This window comes from Humulus lupulus, chromosome X (genome assembly GCF_963169125.1).
Source record: "Humulus lupulus chromosome X, drHumLupu1.1, whole genome shotgun sequence".
In the NCBI taxonomy this organism is placed as follows: domain Eukaryota; kingdom Viridiplantae; phylum Streptophyta; class Magnoliopsida; order Rosales; family Cannabaceae; genus Humulus; species Humulus lupulus.
The window spans coordinates 12,090,623-12,108,107 of record NC_084802.1 but is presented as its reverse complement, the minus strand read 5'-3'; the positions used below and the strand labels follow the sequence as shown (position 1 = coordinate 12,108,107).

General features: G+C 36.8%; 1 protein-coding gene across 1 annotated transcript; it reads right to left on the bottom strand.

The window, feature by feature from the left end:
* Positions 1 to 9,097: 9,097 nt before the first annotated feature.
* LOC133804550 (2-alkenal reductase (NADP(+)-dependent)-like) lies at positions 9,098 to 11,960 on the bottom strand. Its single transcript, XM_062242704.1, has 5 exons — positions 11,663 to 11,960; positions 10,866 to 11,052; positions 10,099 to 10,265; positions 9,910 to 9,992; positions 9,098 to 9,606 (listed from the first exon to the last, which is right to left on the bottom strand). Exons 1-5 carry the CDS (start codon positions 11,894 to 11,896, stop codon positions 9,228 to 9,230), a joined length of 1,050 nt encoding a protein of 349 aa, XP_062098688.1. The 5' UTR covers positions 11,897 to 11,960; the 3' UTR covers positions 9,098 to 9,227.
* Between the last annotated feature and the right edge of the window lie 5,525 nt (positions 11,961 to 17,485).

Genomic DNA, 17,485 nt, shown 5'->3' with positions numbered 1-17,485 from the left:
ATTGAAATATCTTGTGGTTCGTTGCTGGTAAGCAGCATTTCTTAGCTGAGCCTCTTCCCTTTTTTCTTCGATCAAGTCTAGGGTTTCTTCGAGCTGAGCGTGGTTTGAATCTTGATTGTAAATCTGAGTTCGAATCGTTGGAATTTCGACCTCAATGGGCAACATTGCCTCGCAGCCGTATGCTAGAGAAAATGGGGTATGTCCAGTTGATGTCCGAGCTGTAGTTCTATATCCCCAAAGGACTTGAGGTAACTCCTCAGGCCATCGTCCCTTTGCTTCTTCCAACTTTTTCTTCAAAGAACTTTTGAGAGTTTTATTAACGGCTTCGACCTGACCATTCGCCTGAGGGTGAGCCACTGACGAAAAGCTCTTTATTATACCGTTCTTGTTACAAAAGTTGGTAAATAAGTCGCAATCAAACTGGGTTTCGTTGTCAGACACAATCTTTCTTGGCACTCCATATCGGCACACGATGTTCTTTATCACGAAATCTAGGATCTTCTTCGAAGTTATGGTCGCCAATGGTTCAGCCTCCGTCCATTTTGTGAAGTAATCAACTGCGACCACAGCATACTTTACTCCTACTTTGCCAGTTGGGAGCGAGCCTATGAGGTCGATCCCCCACACTGCAAAAGGCCATGGGGATGTCAACATGGTCAGTTCGGAAGGTGGAGCTCGGGGTATCGTGGCGAATCTCTGGCATTTGTCGCATTTTTTCACGTACTCGAAAGAATCTGTTTTAATGGTTGGCCAGAAATATCCTTGGCGTATTATCTTCTTGGATAGGCTATGCCCCCAGGTATGATCTCCGCAGAACCCTTCATGAATTTCTTCAATAATCTTCTTTGCTTCGGGGGGAGTCACACATCTGAGCAATGGCATGGAATACCCTCTTCTGTATAGCCTTCCATCCAGGATGGTGTAACGAGGAAGTTGATACATTAGTTTCCGAGCTTGATTTCGATCTTTTGGAAGAATTCCATTTTCGAGGTATTCAACGATCGGGCTCATCCAGGTCGGTTCTGTCTCGATCATACACACATCTTCCTTGTCTGGCTCAGTAATGCTGGGTGCTGACAGGTGTTCTACGGGTACAACATTCAGCTCCTCATTTTCGGCGGAAGTGGCGAGCCGAGCTAAGGTATCTGCATTTGAGTTTTGTTCTCGGGGAACCTGTTCGATCGCATAAAACTCGAAAAATTCCAATGCGGATTTTGCCTTCTCCAGATAAGCTGCCATTTTTGTGCCACGAGCCTGGTATTCTCCCAAGATTTGATTTACCACGAGCTGGGAGTCGCTGTAACAATGTATAGCTTTGGCCTTGAGCTCCTTTGCTATTCGTAGTCCCGCAAGTAGAGCCTCAGACTCAGCTTCATTATTAGATGCTTTAAAGCCGAACTTTAAAGCAGAGTGAAATTTTCTCCCGGCAGGAGTGATCAGAATAACTCCTGCCCCTGCTCCATTTTCATTTGACGACCCGTCGACGTAAAGTTTCCACAGCTCGTGGGCTGTGGTTGTTACCTCGTCGTCGGCTGTACTGGTGCACTCCACTATAAAATCCGCCAACGCTTGTGCCTTAATGGTTGTTCTCGGATGGTAGGTGATCTCGAACTGTCCGAGCTCAACAGCCCATTTAAGGAGTCGACCAGACGCCTCTGGTTTGGACAAGACTTGCCTTAGTGGTTGATCTGTTAGTACATGGATAGGATGCGCTTGAAAGTAAGGGCGGAGCTTGCGAGATGAGTGGATTAGGCTGAGGGCGAGCTTCTCCATCAGTGGATATCTTGACTCTGCCCCCAGTAATCTTTTACTGATGCAGTAGACGGGTTTCTGTATTCTCTCTTCTTCTCGAACTAGCACCGCGCTTATCGCGTGTTCAGTTGTTGAGAGGTATAGGAACAGTACTTCTCCCGTCTCAGGCTTCGATAGGATGGGTGGTTTGGCTAAGTACCTTTTGAGCTCCTGAAAGGCTAGTTCGCACTCATCTGTCCATTCGAACTTTTTACTTCCTTTCAATAAGTTGAAGAATGGGAGACCGCGGTCCGTTGACTTCGAAATGAACCTGCCCAGAGCTGCCATCCTGCTTCCGAGGTGAAGGCATATCGATCAGGGCCTTTATTTTATCGGGATTAGCCTCGATTCCACGAGATTTGACAATGAAACCCAGAAATTTCCCTGAAGACACCCCAAAAGTGCACTTCTGAGGATTCACCTTCATGTTGTACTTTCTGAGCACACCAAAGCACTCTTCGAGGTCATCAACATGGTTTTTGTTAAGTTGAGACTTTACAAGCATGTCATCAACATAAACTTCCATGTTGTTCCCTATTTGCTCCGAGAACATCATGTTTACGAGCCGCTGGTACGTGGCTCCGGCATTCTTGAGTCCGAATGGCATGACATTGTAGCAGTAGAGCCCTTTATCTGTGATGAAGCTCGTATGCTCTTGGTCGGGGGCATGCATGGGAATCTGGTTATATCCAGAATAAGCATCCATGAACGACATCAGACCATGCCCCGCCGTGGTGTCTACGAGCTGGTCAATTCTCGGCAGGGGAAAACAGTCTTTCGGGCAGGCCTTGTTGAGGTCTGAGTAGTCAATGCACGTTCTCCACGTCCCATTGGGTTTCGGGACTAACACTGGATTGGCCACCCAGTCCGGGTAAAAAGCGTCCCTTATGAAATTATTTGCTTTTAGCCTGTCCACCTCATCCTTTAGTGCTTTCTTTCTGTCTTCATCCAGCTGCCTTCGCTTTTGCTGCTTCGGGGGAAAGCTCTTGTCTATATTCAATGCGTGGCTCGATACATTAGGGCTTATTCCCACCATGTCAGAGTGTGACCACGCGAAGACATCCTGGTTTTTCTTCAGAAAGCAAATTAATTGCTATTTTGATTCGTCTTGGAGGTGTTTCTCGTCCTTCACCTTCTTTGAGTAATCAGCTTCCTCGAGCTGAACCTCTTCAAGCTCTTCCAAAGGTTGGAGGTCAACCTTCTCCTCAATCCTCGGATCGATCTCCTCATCAATTTCTAAAACTGTCCCATCTTTATTCTGTATGACAACGAGTGCTTGCGCGCTCGTTTGTTTCTTTCCCCTTAAGGAAATGCTGTAGCACTCCCTTCCTGCCAATTGATCTCCCTTCAATGTTCCGACTCCGCTTGGAGTTGGGAACTTAAGGGCTAGATGCCTTACAGATGAAACTGCCCCCAGCTCGACCAGGGTGGGTCTCCCGAGCAATACATTGTAGGCAGATGGTAACTCTACTACCACGAACTCCATCATCTTGGTCACCGAGACTGGATAGTCTCCCAAGGTCACAGGGAGTTCGATGGCCCCCATACAGGCGGTTCCTTCTCCAGAAAAGCCGTACAATGTGGTTGCACAAGCCTTCAGGTCGCGAAGGGAGAGTCCCATTTTTTCTAGTGTTGCTTTATAAAGAATGTTAACTGAGCTCCCATTGTCTATGAGAACTCGGCGCACTCTTTTGTTGGCAAGCTGTAGGGTGATGACGAGTGGATCATGATGAGGGAACTGGACATGGGAAGCATCCTCCTCGGTGAAGGTTATAGGCTGAGTCTCAACCCTTTGGCTTTTTGGTGCCCTTGGTTCGGGTTCATAAGGAGACCCGTCCCCTGTCTTCAGCTCATTCACATATCATTTTTGAGCATTTCTGCCCCCCCCTGCGAGATGAGGACCTCCTGAGATGGTTATTACGTCCTCTCCATCTAGCGGCGGAGGCCTGTCTTCATCCCGAGATCGGGAGTTATTATCCTGTACTGCCGGAAGCGCGGCTACTCTCTGGCTGGCAGTAGCCTGTCCAGTATTCTGGTTTTTGACATACTGCCGGAAATAACCTCTCGAGATCAACCCTTCGATCTCGTCCTTCAGCTGTCGGCACTCATCAGTTGTGTGGCCGGTGTCCCTATGAAATCGACAATACTTGCTGGAATCCCTCTTGGACTTTTGATTCCTCATAGGGTCCGGACGCCTGAAGGGGACCTGGTTTTCATTAGCCAGGTATATGTTTTCCCGAGACTCGTTGAGCTCGGTGTGCACTTTATATACGGAGAAATACCTTTCTCCTTTTTTCTTCTTTCCTCCATCAGCCTCGGGATTATTTCCCTCGCTCTTTTTCCTCTTGGAGGGATTCTCCGAGGTAGGCTGTGGAGCTGCTGGGTCAGCCGAGGTTGAGGCGGAGTTAATGTTTATCGTTGTAGTTTCGATCTGCGAGGTCGCCTTGAGTGTTGACCTCGCCTCCTCTACATTGACAAATCTCTGCGCCCGTCTGTTAAACTCGGTTATCGACCTCACCGGTTTCCCTTGCATGTCATCCCAAAAGGCACTCCCGGGTAAAACACCAGCTCGGATGGCCATCAAGTGCCCACTGTCATCCACGTCACGAGCTCGGGCGACCTCTAGATTAAATCTTGTCAGGTAGCTCTTCAGTGTTTCGCCCGGTTGTTGTCGGACGTTAGTCAAAGTGGATGCTTCGGGTCTGACTCCCATCATAGCTCGGAACTGCTTCTTGAAGTCTCTAGACAATTGATCCCACGAAGTTATAGAATGTCTCTTGTACTTCTCGAACCAACTCTTGGCAGGTCCGGCCAATGATGTCGGAAACAACATGCATCTGAGCTCGTAACCCACGTTACTAGCTCTCATGATAGTGTTGAATGTACTCAGGTGGCTGCATGGGTCGGTTTTTCCTTCAAACGCTGGGACGTGAGGAATCTGGAACCCTTGAGGGAACTGAGTGTTAGAAATATTGGGAGCAAACGGCTCGAGCTCCTCATCAGAGTCCTCATATCGACCGTTCCCTCGTTCATTCTTCAAAAGCCTAAAGGCTTTTTTGAGCTGATCAATCCTTTCTTGTATTGGGTCCTTAGGTGGTGTCTGGAATTACCGATCATTAATCGCGATCCCAGGCTCGCGTCTCCGTGAGGGATCTCTACGCCCATTTAGGTGATTCCTTAGGTCCGGATTCGTCTGATCTCCCTTCCCCCTGCTCTGATTCAGATGATTCCGCAAGTCGGGATGGGTCTTGCGGCTTCCAGTATTTTTACGACCTCGGTCGCGTTTACTGACGGACCTGATTTCTCCGGACTCGTCACTGGTGAAACTTATTGATCGGTCATTTCGTGGTGAATCCTTTCTATGTCGCCTTGTCTCCGCAGTGCGAGACCGGGACGTCTGACTTCTCTCAGATTGTGCGCCTCTCCGCTCCTGGAAAGTCTCCCTGTGTCCTTGCCTATCCCCCGTACGCCCTTGACCCTGATTTTGAACAGGTTGAGCGTTTCTTCGGGGAGGTGAAGGATATCTTATGGGAGACGGTGGGAACCGTATAGGTGACGGTGGTTGTCTTCCTTGCTTCGGCGTAGAGGGCCCAGAATTTGCCCGAGATGGGCCAGTTGCGTTCGGTGCACTACCAGGAACCTGAGTCCGAGCCTCGGTAGGAGCTCGGTTATTCTCAGTTCCTGCAGGTGCTTCCGCAGGTGTATTAGGCGGGACCCGAGCCCGGGTATTCCTTTGAGGCCTAGAAGGGGCGGATGGCTCTGCTGGTGTTGGAGGTTGTGCCGGCCTCCTTGTGGCAGAATTTTTTCGTGGACGTCCACGGGGCCTCCGGGGTGGAACGTGCACGTCCCTTGGAGGAGGGACTTGGTCTTCGCGCGGAGGCGGGGGCTGAGCCACCTGCGCCTCTGCGGCTATCCTAGTCAACTCCTCGTTACGTTTGTTGGCTTCTGCCAATAACTGTTTCAGCTGCCGATTCTCCAATTCTACAATAGGGACATAACGTTCAGGGTTATAGTACATGTCCTCATCCCTTGGTTGTGGAGGTGGCCCCCGGGAATCGGAGGACCCACTCCTCTCATCAGCGTCCGGGTTCTCCATTGGCTGTTTTCCAGGACGCCTTGGGTAATTTTCTTCAGGAGTGTTCTGATTGTTTGCAGCCATGAATCTCTCAGGGATGAATGCTTAAGGCTCTCAATGAAAGCACCAAACTGTTGACACCGTTTTTCGTCAACAGATAAAAGAATAGAGCACGTAAACAATTTAAGACAATGGCCAAAAATAAACAAACGAATCAAACACGGTTTTTTACGTGGTTCAGCAGTTAAATCTGCCTAGTCCACGAGTCTCTGTTATTAATCTTAAGATTATCTCTGAAAATTCCTTAGCATGAATTCTTCAGAGTTTTCTCTCAAGGATCAGAATTTCGGTCCTTTACAATGGTGCATGCCTTCTCTATTTATAGAGAAGGATGTAGAATACTATCCCACATATTTTGGGTAGTTACTCTTTTGTGAATACAAATAAATGGCTTTAATTGCCAATAATCAGATATTAAAGGAAACGTCCCCCAAAGATCAGGGGGCGTATAACTGTATTAAATAATATCCCACAATTCTTGGGGATTTACATCAACTAATGAGGACTACATCTCATAGTTATTACACTTGTGGATACTCAAGGTGGTTATGGTGTATCTTCAAGTCTCCAGCATTTCTGGTCTCATGTCATTGTGCGAGCCACTGACATCTCCCGAGCTAACGTTTCTTTCGAGATGGGATATCGAGCTCAAGAACCATGCTCCGAAGTTCCTGAAGATGAAGGTGTTTTCGGAGCTACCTTTCGAGATCAAGGTCATTTCGAGATCACCGCATTTGAAATCATACATCATACTTTGCAGGCTCGACTTACAACCCTAGATCACTAATCCTCACGAGACCATTTGTTGCGAACTCAGCTTTTGAGGTCATATTTACTATGGCACGAAATCTGGGTATAACAAAGTTTAAGTTATGTTTACAATTTACCATTAAATATAAGAATATTCCGTTAAAGTTAACGAAAAAAAATAAAACACCGTTAAAACAAAAAATTTCTGTTATCTACACACTTTTTAAATAGAAGAGATATATACACATAGCTTGTCTTTTCTTTTAATTTTTTTGTTCTTTTTAATATATATATATATATATTTAAGGATATTGACGGCATAAATACCTAATTTCATAAATGTGTTGTACTTGAATGCTTAATTTATTTTTTTGACGACATAAATATCTAATCATTACTTTTTCAACTTTAGTGGCAAATGCCAAACATTTTAAATATGGATATTGACGTCATAAATATCTAAGTTTATGTAACTGCTGCACTTAAATACCTAACTTTAATATTTTTAAATAAGAAATTTTGAAAGATTTTAGAAATTAGAAATAATGTTTTTAATTAAATTTGAATTTTTAAATTTTAAAATGATTTTTTAATTTAATTTTTTAGGTGTTTGTTTGGTATTTATCAAATTTTATATTTAAATATTTACATTCTTAAAATTATATATTTTTTATTTTATTATTTATGCTATAAATATTAAAAATTAAGTATTTAAGTGCAACAATTACCTAAACTCTTATGTATTTATGCCGCTAATATCTCTAATTAAAAAGTTTGGTATTTGTCTCTTAACGTAAAACAAGTAATGGTTGCAACAAAAAATAAACGTTAAGTATTTATGCTGTCAAAAAATAAGTTGCGTATTTAAGTGAAATAGAAGTATGAACTTATGTATTTATGTGTCCAATATCCCATATATTTATACACAAACATAAAGAATGGAAATATTTCTAAGATAATAATTAAATATGTGTAAGTTTAAAGTGGGGATGGAAGAATATTGACATATGGTTTGATTGACTGGTGGCCATCATACAATATTTGGGGGTTTGTTTTCCTCTTAGTTTAATTCAAATAAATGTGAGTTTATTTTCTTTATTATTTTTTTGACAGTCAAAACGTGAATTATTATTTGCAGAGAGAGGGAGAAGAGTGAATTGATGGGGTGACCACATGCCACTAGCTACTTGTCATTGATTACATACATATGTTTGGAAATATTTTTTCCTTTTGATTTTGGGTATATATATGATTTTTTTTTATTTTTTTTATTTTGCAAGTTGATGTATAATTGATATTCAATTAATTATATTTTTTTGTTTGTTTCAGTTTGGTATATTGAGTTATTATTATTTTTTTTTTTTTATGTTTTAGAATGTAATGTGTTGCTAAGGTATATTTTAGGTTGGCATCTAGTTGATTTTGTACTTTTAGTGTATTTTTGGTTGATGTTTAGTTGATTTCTTATTGAGTAAATTTTTATTTTTTTTGACACATTTTACAATGCGCTGATAAGTTTTTCAATGTTGTTTTTTTGTTTGTTATTTTTTAGTTTATTTTGAGTTTATGTTCTGGTATATATTTTTAGTTTATTTTTGACACATTTTACAATACAGTAATAAACTTTTCCATGTTGTTTTTTAGTTTAATTTTTTTTTTGATGATGCAACGTGTTGATATTTAGTTGATTTTTATGTGTTTTTCCAATATTGTATTGCTGGAGTTGCTGTCTAGTTGAGATTGTATTTTTGTAATTATAAAACTTTAAAATCATATTTTTGAAAACTTGAATTAGTAAAATTGAAAAAAAAACTTTAGATGTCCTAAAAATATATATATATATATATAAAGAATGTGTATTTATAATAAAACTCCTATTTTTATTGCGTCAATTAATACTTTTAATTGACACTAACAAGTGAAGCGGTAGAAATATTGATTGACACTAACAAGTGAAGCGAAAGAAATGTGAAATATCATAAATAAGGTCAAATACTTTAAGTGAATGTTTCGATGGTAAGGACTATTTGTAGGCATAAAAATGACCACTCATAGCTAAGAATTCATCACTTTATAAATAATTGTTTCTAGGAAGCGAATTTACTCATTTGGTACCCAATGTTTTAATAATGCTCATATGGTACCCTGTATTTTAAAATTATACATATTTGATACCCTAGACTCAGATTTGTCAATATGATCAAACTGTCATCAGTTATATGTAATTAAGTAATTAAATTGAAATTTGAAACTTACATAATTGACAGCAGTTTGATTAAATTGATAAAATTTTATTAATTAAATTTGAGTTTAGGGTACCAAATATGTACGATTTTAAAATACAGGATACCATATGAGAATTATTGAAAACAGAAAGTATCAAAATAATACTTTGTAAAAACACAGGTACCAAATGATTACCTAGGAATCATGAAACTCATTACACAAATAAGTTGATTTAAATAGTTTCAATACATTTTGCAAAGCCACAGATATATTTGTGAACCAATATATAGTGTCTCTTCTCTTCCATTTTAATTGATCAATTAAGTCAATCATCTGCTAGTTTGACAATCTTCTTACCAATGTTGGCACCATGAAAGAGGCCAATAAAAGCTTTTGGAATGCTCTCCAAACCAACTGAGATGTCTTCGAGTGTCTCAAGACTACCCCGACGGAGGTGATTCACGGTGAATGAAAGAAAATCTGGATAGATTTTGAAAAAATCAGGCATCAAAAATCCTCGAATCATGATTCTCTTGTATATAATTTCGACCATGTTCAATGCAGCTGGCTTGTTTGTGTTTGTGTACTCGGATATGGCCCCACAAGCCACAACTCGACCAAAGTTATTCATGTTAGCAATTGCTGCTTCTAGCATCTCACCTCCCACATTGTCAAAGTAGATGTCTATTCCATCCGGAAAGTACCTTAAATTCAACATAAAAAATAATAGGATGTATGGATCAATCCCACAAAATAACAATATTATTAAGTGTTATACATTTCTAAAATAACAATATCATTAACTTTTATGCATTCCTAAAATTATTTAAATAGGTATAAAATTGAAAAAAATATCACGAATATCCATAAAAAAAAACTTAAAATTTGTTTTAGAAAAATGAAGTAAATTAACTTAATTGTAACTAAGAAAACTTTGAATCGCCAAATAAAAAGCATTCATGCTAAAAATTAAACTTTAATTTCAATGATGACAAATTTTGTTTTACTCTTTTATGGTTGATTTTAAGTTAGGCTCATCCTTGTAGTTGAATGCTTCATCAAAACCAAGTTTCTCCTTTAGCAATGCTACCTAATATAGAATAATTTTGTCAATCTCAACATTTTAGTAAGAAAAATGTTTGTTTGAAATATACAAATTGATAACTATTGAGTTACCAAGGGTTATTTAGAGTTACCTTTTCCTTACTTCCAGCACAACCAACAACATAACAGCCCAATTGTTTAGCATATTGGCCAGCAAGGTGGCCTACTGACCCAGAAGCTGCCGAGACAAACACTTTCTCACCCTTGCTAAGCTTGCCCACTTCAAATAGCCCACTATAAGCTGTCAATCCACTTGTCCCTAAACCAATTAAACAAATTTAACGAATCTATGTTACAAAATAGGGTCTATAGTTTGTCAAATGTTTAAAAATAATTCAATAAATCCAAATTCAATCAAAATATTGTCAAATATAATATCATATAGATTGATGCGTGTTAGGAATTCTAACTTTTTTTCAAATTGATGACTCCATAAATAAAGCTTGAGGTCAAAAATATTTTGATCGAATTCGAATACAAGAGAATATCTTTAACTGGATAGAACACAACATCAAAAATATATATTTCTTAAAATAGAGAGTTAATCACGAAGAGTACCTAACTTCTATAATAAAATATTTATTATTTAAAGAATTAAAACACCTTTGACACTCAATTATTTTTTTTTAACTCAAAAAAAGAAAAAATATAAATATAAATAACTTAAATTTTAAAAAATATCTTGTTAGAGTAATAAAATTTTATGCTGGTAAGGATTAAAATATTAAAAAACATATCTCTTAAAAATAATGATAACCTAATTAATATACACCTGATATATTAATTTTATTTTCAAAAACAGAATTTTCTTTAAATCATAATTAACATGAAAAATGGATTTAGAGTAATGAAAAATTACCAAAAGCTCCAATATAATATGACAATGGAAACCCCATAGCCATAGGGTCAAGTTTCGTCAACATGTATTGATCTCCTTTTATCACAGTATACTCTCCCCAACAAACCATTCCCACAACCAAATCACCTTTTTCAAACTCAGCATTCTCAGAAGCCACAACTTTGGCCACCCCATGAGCACTAATAACCTGTCCAATAAATATATTTAACTATGTATTTGTACATGTGCCAATTAATGTTTAAATATGTATATATATATGTCTAACTGAGTAGCAAAATATTTGTACAAATTAAGAATATATTTATATAAAAAAAATTATATTATATGGTACTTTAAAAGTTATTTAAAATGAGTAAATTTTTCCCAGTATGTAATAAGAATAAAGAATTGGTAACCTTTACATCACTAAAGGACTAAAAACCTAAAAAATATAAATTTTATTTTTAATCTTTTTCTTTATTAAGAACTCAAAATTCAAAAGATGAAAAAAAAAAACTTTTAATTTTTTGAGAAGTGAAATATAAAGAAAAAATATTTCATTTTTTAAACTTTTGTTCTTTTAATTTTTTTTTAAAACATATATTCAAATTCATATTCATAGAAACATAATTAAAAATTAAATTCTTAAAATAAATTAATAAATTATTATCCTTTTAATTAATTAATTAATTATTAAATACTATACTATTTAATTTTTTTAATTTAAAATATGTTCTTTCCACAAATATTTTTTTTATAAAGAACTTTCCATAAAAAAGTTTTCTTTATATATATAAAATATATAGACTAAGTATTACCTCCCCGGGAGCTATGGCCATTGCATCACTTATGCTCTTCTGAGAGGAACTGTAACTCTTGAAGCGGTTTATCTGGTATGGGTCAATGGACACATACAGATTCTTCAAAACGACATCGTTTGAACCAGGCTCTGCTGATACAACAAGAGTTGAAGACTTAATCTCAAAATCTGACTCTTTTGGAGTCCCATTTATGTGACTCTTTGTTGTGACATATCTGTTGATTACTTCCATTTTTTTTTAAAACTGGAATATAAGCCTTTGTTACTGACTAAGTGTTTATATATCTATTCTCTGTTCATAAATAACTATTTATAGATAAGAAAAAGGAGAAAAACATATCCATAAACGGATGCAATATAATTGAAGCTTGGCAATAACCATTAATGGATAAAACATTGAACTATTCGGAGAAAAACATATAGACCACATAAATACAATAAATAAGTCATGTTGGAAACTACTGTGGAAAGAAATCATATAGGCCACAGGTTATATACATGGAAACTGTAAAAAACTATTTATCTTAAAGGGAAAATACTACGTGTGTTTATCCTAAATACGCTATTTGTCACTGTGTTTTATTAAATGATAATTCAGACTATGTGTTTTATAAAATGAGTCAAAATAGTACATTATACCTAATTTCGGTAAAAAAAAAATCAAATATAATATTTCATTTTCAGCTCCTCGATCACTTTCTTCACTTTTCTGAACTCATCGCATTACTAACGATCCGAGAATTGATATTACAATTAAAAATATTTTTACCAAAATTGAGTCTAGGATACTATTCAGATACATAAAACATAAGGTCTGAATTGTCATTTAACAAAACACTGTGACCGCTCACGTACTCGGGAAAAACACATAGGGCAAAATAATATTTTTCCTATTTAAAATCATACATTCGTTAGATAGAAAATGAGTAAAAAAAAAAAGCACACACACATGCATGTTTTTTTTCTTCAAACAAAAAAGGCATAAGGGCCGGGCTTTTAAGTAGTCCATCTCATTTGACAATGAGGTGTAAGATGTTCCTTTGTATAAGACAAAAATGAATATATTGTAGTAGGTCATTTTATTTAACAAAAAAATAAATGATAAAAGACTACTTAAAAAAGATTTTTTTTTTTTTACACTTATCATATGTATGATTATTAAAGAATTATTATTTTAATGATAAAATAAGGGAAATATAAGATTTAGTCTTTACCAGAATTTGTTAGGAGCATGACATTTGTCACAATTTTATTTATTTGAGATTTAGATAATTAAATAGATTTTTCGTAATTTTAGGATACTGTAACTTCCAACTCATTTTTGACCCAGTTATGTTATGAATTTAGAAAAATAGCATTTCTAAAGAGTTGTAGTTAATTGAATTAGCTTTCTAACGGTATAAAGAGAGTTTAAATAGGAGTCCTATAGCTCCAGATATGTTGATTTTACTGCAGTTGAGTTTAGAGTTACGAGATTTAGGGTGTTAGAAGTTATGATTCTATTTATTTTTATTATTTTTGTTTTAAAAATCAAGCGTTGACTCCTTAAATCTCTGAACAATTTGACCAAGTCCTAAGCCTTTGGCTGAAGGATATTCAAATATTTTCAATTAAATTCATTATTTTTATTCAAAGCCAAAAAGAAGATTTTTATTTCTAGAACTCTATAAATAGGATCTAGCACCAAGCCTTTTCATTCATTCTTCAAGCATTAATCAGAGCCTTCCAGGTGCTAGTGAGACTATAGAGTGATAAACACTTGGGTTGGGGTAAGTGTTGGGGTTATAAGCTTAATAAACACTTGGGAAGTAAGGTTATAGTGTATTTCAGTTTTGAGGTATAGTTCGGTCATAGAAGAATTCAAGGTATTCCTTATTCTAGTTCCTTTCTGTATTGTTCTTATAGTTTTTCTACTCAAATCCTAACTCAATCTTCTCTATTCTTGGTTAGGCATCTAAGATCTTGAACGTAAGATTCTTGTGGTAAGTATATTTTCGATGGTTCATTCTTTTCATCTCTTTTCCTTAGTATACTCACATCTCTATTATGGTTTTTAGGAGTATTCCAAAATCCCGACTTTGTTCTCATCATCCCGGTATATTGGTAAGGAAAATATGATAGTTTTATATGCTTATATGTTATGCTGATATGTTATGATACGTTATGCTATAGTATGTGATGTTATGTTTTCTTATGTTTCATGGGTATGATTTACCTTACCTCAGATATTAGACAGGGGACGTAGATGAGTTATCATAAACCTACCTCAGATATTAGAAATGGGACGTAGATGGTTTATCACATGTTTTAATGGCCATTAATAATATAGTCTTATATGATGTACGTCTTTATAGATATATGTTATATGTTTATAGCTTATAGTTATGTGGATGATTATGTTTCATGCTTGTAGTAGATTTTCCTTGCTGGGCATTAGACTCATTCCTTTATGTTTTATATGTGCAGAAAAATAGTTATGGTGGCGGAAAGATTCTTGGCAGCTTGGGGATGTGTATTGAGGCAGAATAGAATCGATGGACTGAGCCTTCGATTAGAGGATGAAGTTTTTTTTTAGTCTTTTAGTTATGATTTCTATGTATTATTTTTCCACACTTAATTTTGTAACCAATTTATTTAAGTTATGTTTTGTTTTATTTTCAAAACAATGGGATCCCATATCCTAAATGAATTTTTATGTATTTAACCTTTACCTTACAATTTTTAAATAAAGTTATAGGTATTTCATATGTACGTTTTCTTAAGATTAGTATAGTAGTTATTAATGGTCCAAGGTCTAGAATAGTTGGGTCATTACATTTTTTTAACAGCATAAATACCTAACGTTTATTTTTTATTGCAATCGTTACTTTTTCATGTTTAGTGAAAAATACCAAACATTTTAAATATGTATATTGACGTCATAAATATTTAAGTTTATGTAATTATTGTACTTAAATACTTTAATTTTATTTTTTGTTGTATAAAAAATAAAAAAGTTTAGTTTTAAAAATGAAAATATTTAAATCCTAATATCTAAGAATTTTCAAAATATCTAAATATATATAAAAAAGGATAAATAATATTTGTTGAAAAATCTTAGAAATTAGAAATAACTGTTTTTAATTAAATTTGAAACTTCTAAAATATCTAAATATAAAAATTATTTAAAACTAGAAATGTGAAATATATTTCAAAAATATTTTTAAATAAGAATTTTTGAAAGAATTTAGAATTTAGAAATAATGTTTTTAATTAAATTTCAATTTTTAAAATTTTTAAATGATTTTTTAATTTAATTTTTTAGGTGTTTGTTTTGTATTTATCAAAATTTATATTTAAATATTTATATTCTTAAAATTAGATTATTTTATTTTATTTTACTATTTATGTTACAAATATTAAAAGTTAGACATTTAAGTGCAACAATTATCTAAACTTATGTATTTATGCCGTTAATATCTCTAATTAAAAGTTTGGTATTTGCTTCTTAACGAACAAAAAGTAACGGTTGCAACAAAAACTAAACGTCAAGTATTTATGCCGTAAAAAAAATAAGTTTATTATTTAAGTGCAATAGAAGCATGAACTTAGGTATTTATGCCTCCAATATCTTATATATTTATACACGAACATAAAAAATGGAAATATCTCTAAGATAATAATTAAATATACGTAAGTTTAAAGTGGGGATGGAGGAATATTGACATATGGGTTGATTGAATAGTGGGCATCATGCAATACTTGGGAGTTTGTTTTCCTCTTAATTTAATTCAAATAAATGTGAGTTTGTTTTCTTTATTATTTTTTTTGACAGCCAAAACGTGAATTATTATTTGCAGAGAAAGGGAGAGGAATGAATTGATGCAAAGTAATTACGGGAGAGAGTGAGTTCATGCCCCATGCATATATGGATGCCACGTTTTTCTTTGCTGACAAAATGCCACTAGCTACTTGTGATTGATTACATACATATGTTTGGTAATCTTTTCTTTTTATTGATTTTGGGTATATATATATGCTTTTTTTTGGTATTTTGCAAGTTGATGTATGGTTGATATTCAATTAATTATATATTTTTTTGTTTGTTTTGAGTTTGGTATATTGAGTTTTTATTTTTTATTTTTTATGTTTTAGTATATAGTGTTGTTGTACCCAGTTTTCGAGCCATGTAAAATATGACATCGAAAGCTGGATTCGCAGCAAATGAACTCGTACAGTTTGAAGTATGCTCTAGGATTAAATATCGAGCCCGCAAAACTGGGACGACCTCAATTGTGGTGACCTCGAATATTTACGATCTCGAAAGGTAGCTCCTAGACGCATCTGTCCTCAGGGATGACCTCGGATCAGGGTTCCAAGCCTGACACGCGTACGACCTCGAAGCCATGTGACCTCGGGAGATGTCATTAGCTCGAAAGCTGATGAGAAATCTGAGGGACTAAGGCCTTAGAGAGACATGATTATGACTTTGAATATCCACAAGTGTTATCCACAAGAGACGCAGTCTGCATTTATTGTTGTAAATCCCATAATATCATGGGATATTATTTGGTTAGTTATACGCCCCCTGGTCTTCAGGGGACGTTTCTTTTTATATCTGATTATAGGCATTTAAAGCCATTTATTTTATTTACACAAAAAGAGTAACTACCCAAAATATGTGGGATAGTATTCTGCAGCCTTCTCTATAAATAGAGAGGTCATGCACCATTGTAATGGGCCGAAAATTCTGAACTTGCAGAGAAAACTCTGAAGAATTCATGCTTAAGAATTTTCAGAGATAATCTTGAGTTTTATAACAGAGACTCGTGGACTAGGCAGATTTAACTGCTGAACCACGTAAAAATCGTGTGTTTGTATTGTCATATTTTAATTGGCCATTATCAGTTATTGTTTACGTGCTCTCCTTTCACTGTTGACGAAAAATGGCGTCAACAGTTTGGTGCTTTCATTGAGAGCCTTAAGCATTCATCCCTGAAAAATTCATGGCAACAAACAATCAGAACACACCTGAAGAAAATTACCCAAGACGTCCTGGAAAACAACCAATGGAGAACCCGGATGTTGAGGAGAGAAGTGGGTCTTCTGATTCCCGGGGACCACCTCCTCCACCAAGGGATGAGGATATGTACTACAATCCGGACCGGTACGTTCCTATTGTGGAACTTGAAAACCGGCAATTGAAGCAGCTGTTGGCAGAGGCCAACAAACGGAATGAGGAGTTGACAAGGATAGCCGCAGAGGCACAGGTGGCTCTGCCCCTGCCTCCGCGCGAAAACCAAGTCCCTCCTCCAAGGGACGTGCATGTTCCTCCTCGGAGACCCCGTGGGCGTCCACGAAAAGATGCTGCCACAAGGAGGCCGACTCAACCTCCGGCACCAGCAGATCCATCTGCTCCACCTAGGCCCCAGAGGAGTACTCGAGCTCGGGCCCTGGCTAACCCGCCTGTGGAAGTGCATGCAGGAGCTGAGAATAACCGAACCCCTGCAGAGGCTCGGACTCAGGTACCTGGGAGCGCACCAAATGCGACCGACCCATCTCGGGCAAACTCTGGACCCTCTAGGCCGTGACAGGGGTGGCAGCCACCGTCGCCTATACGATTCCCTCCGTCACCCATAAGATATCCTTCGCCACCCTGCAGGAACGCTCAACCAGTTCGAGATCAGGATGAAGGGCATGCGGGGGAAAGACAAGGAAACAGGGAGACTTTCCAGGAGCGGAGAGGCGCTCCATCTGAGAAAAGTCAAACGTCTCGGTCTCGCACGGCGGAGACGAGGCGACATAGGAAGAATCCATCGTGAAATAACCGAGCAATGTGTTT

Bases quoted from the DNA above. Each gene is read 5' to 3' on its own strand.
- LOC133804550 (XM_062242704.1), bottom strand. From the start codon at position 11,896: ATGGAAGTAATCAACAGATATGTCACAACAAAGAGTCACATAAATGGG. The intron at 11,053-11,662 runs GTAATACTTAGT...TTTATTGGACAG, and splicing joins TGGCCATAGCTCCCGGGGAG to GTTATTAGTGCTCATGGGGT. The intron at 9,607-9,909 runs GTAAAACAAAAT...GTTGAATTTAAG, and splicing joins TTAAAATCAACCATAAAAGA to GTACTTTCCGGATGGAATAG.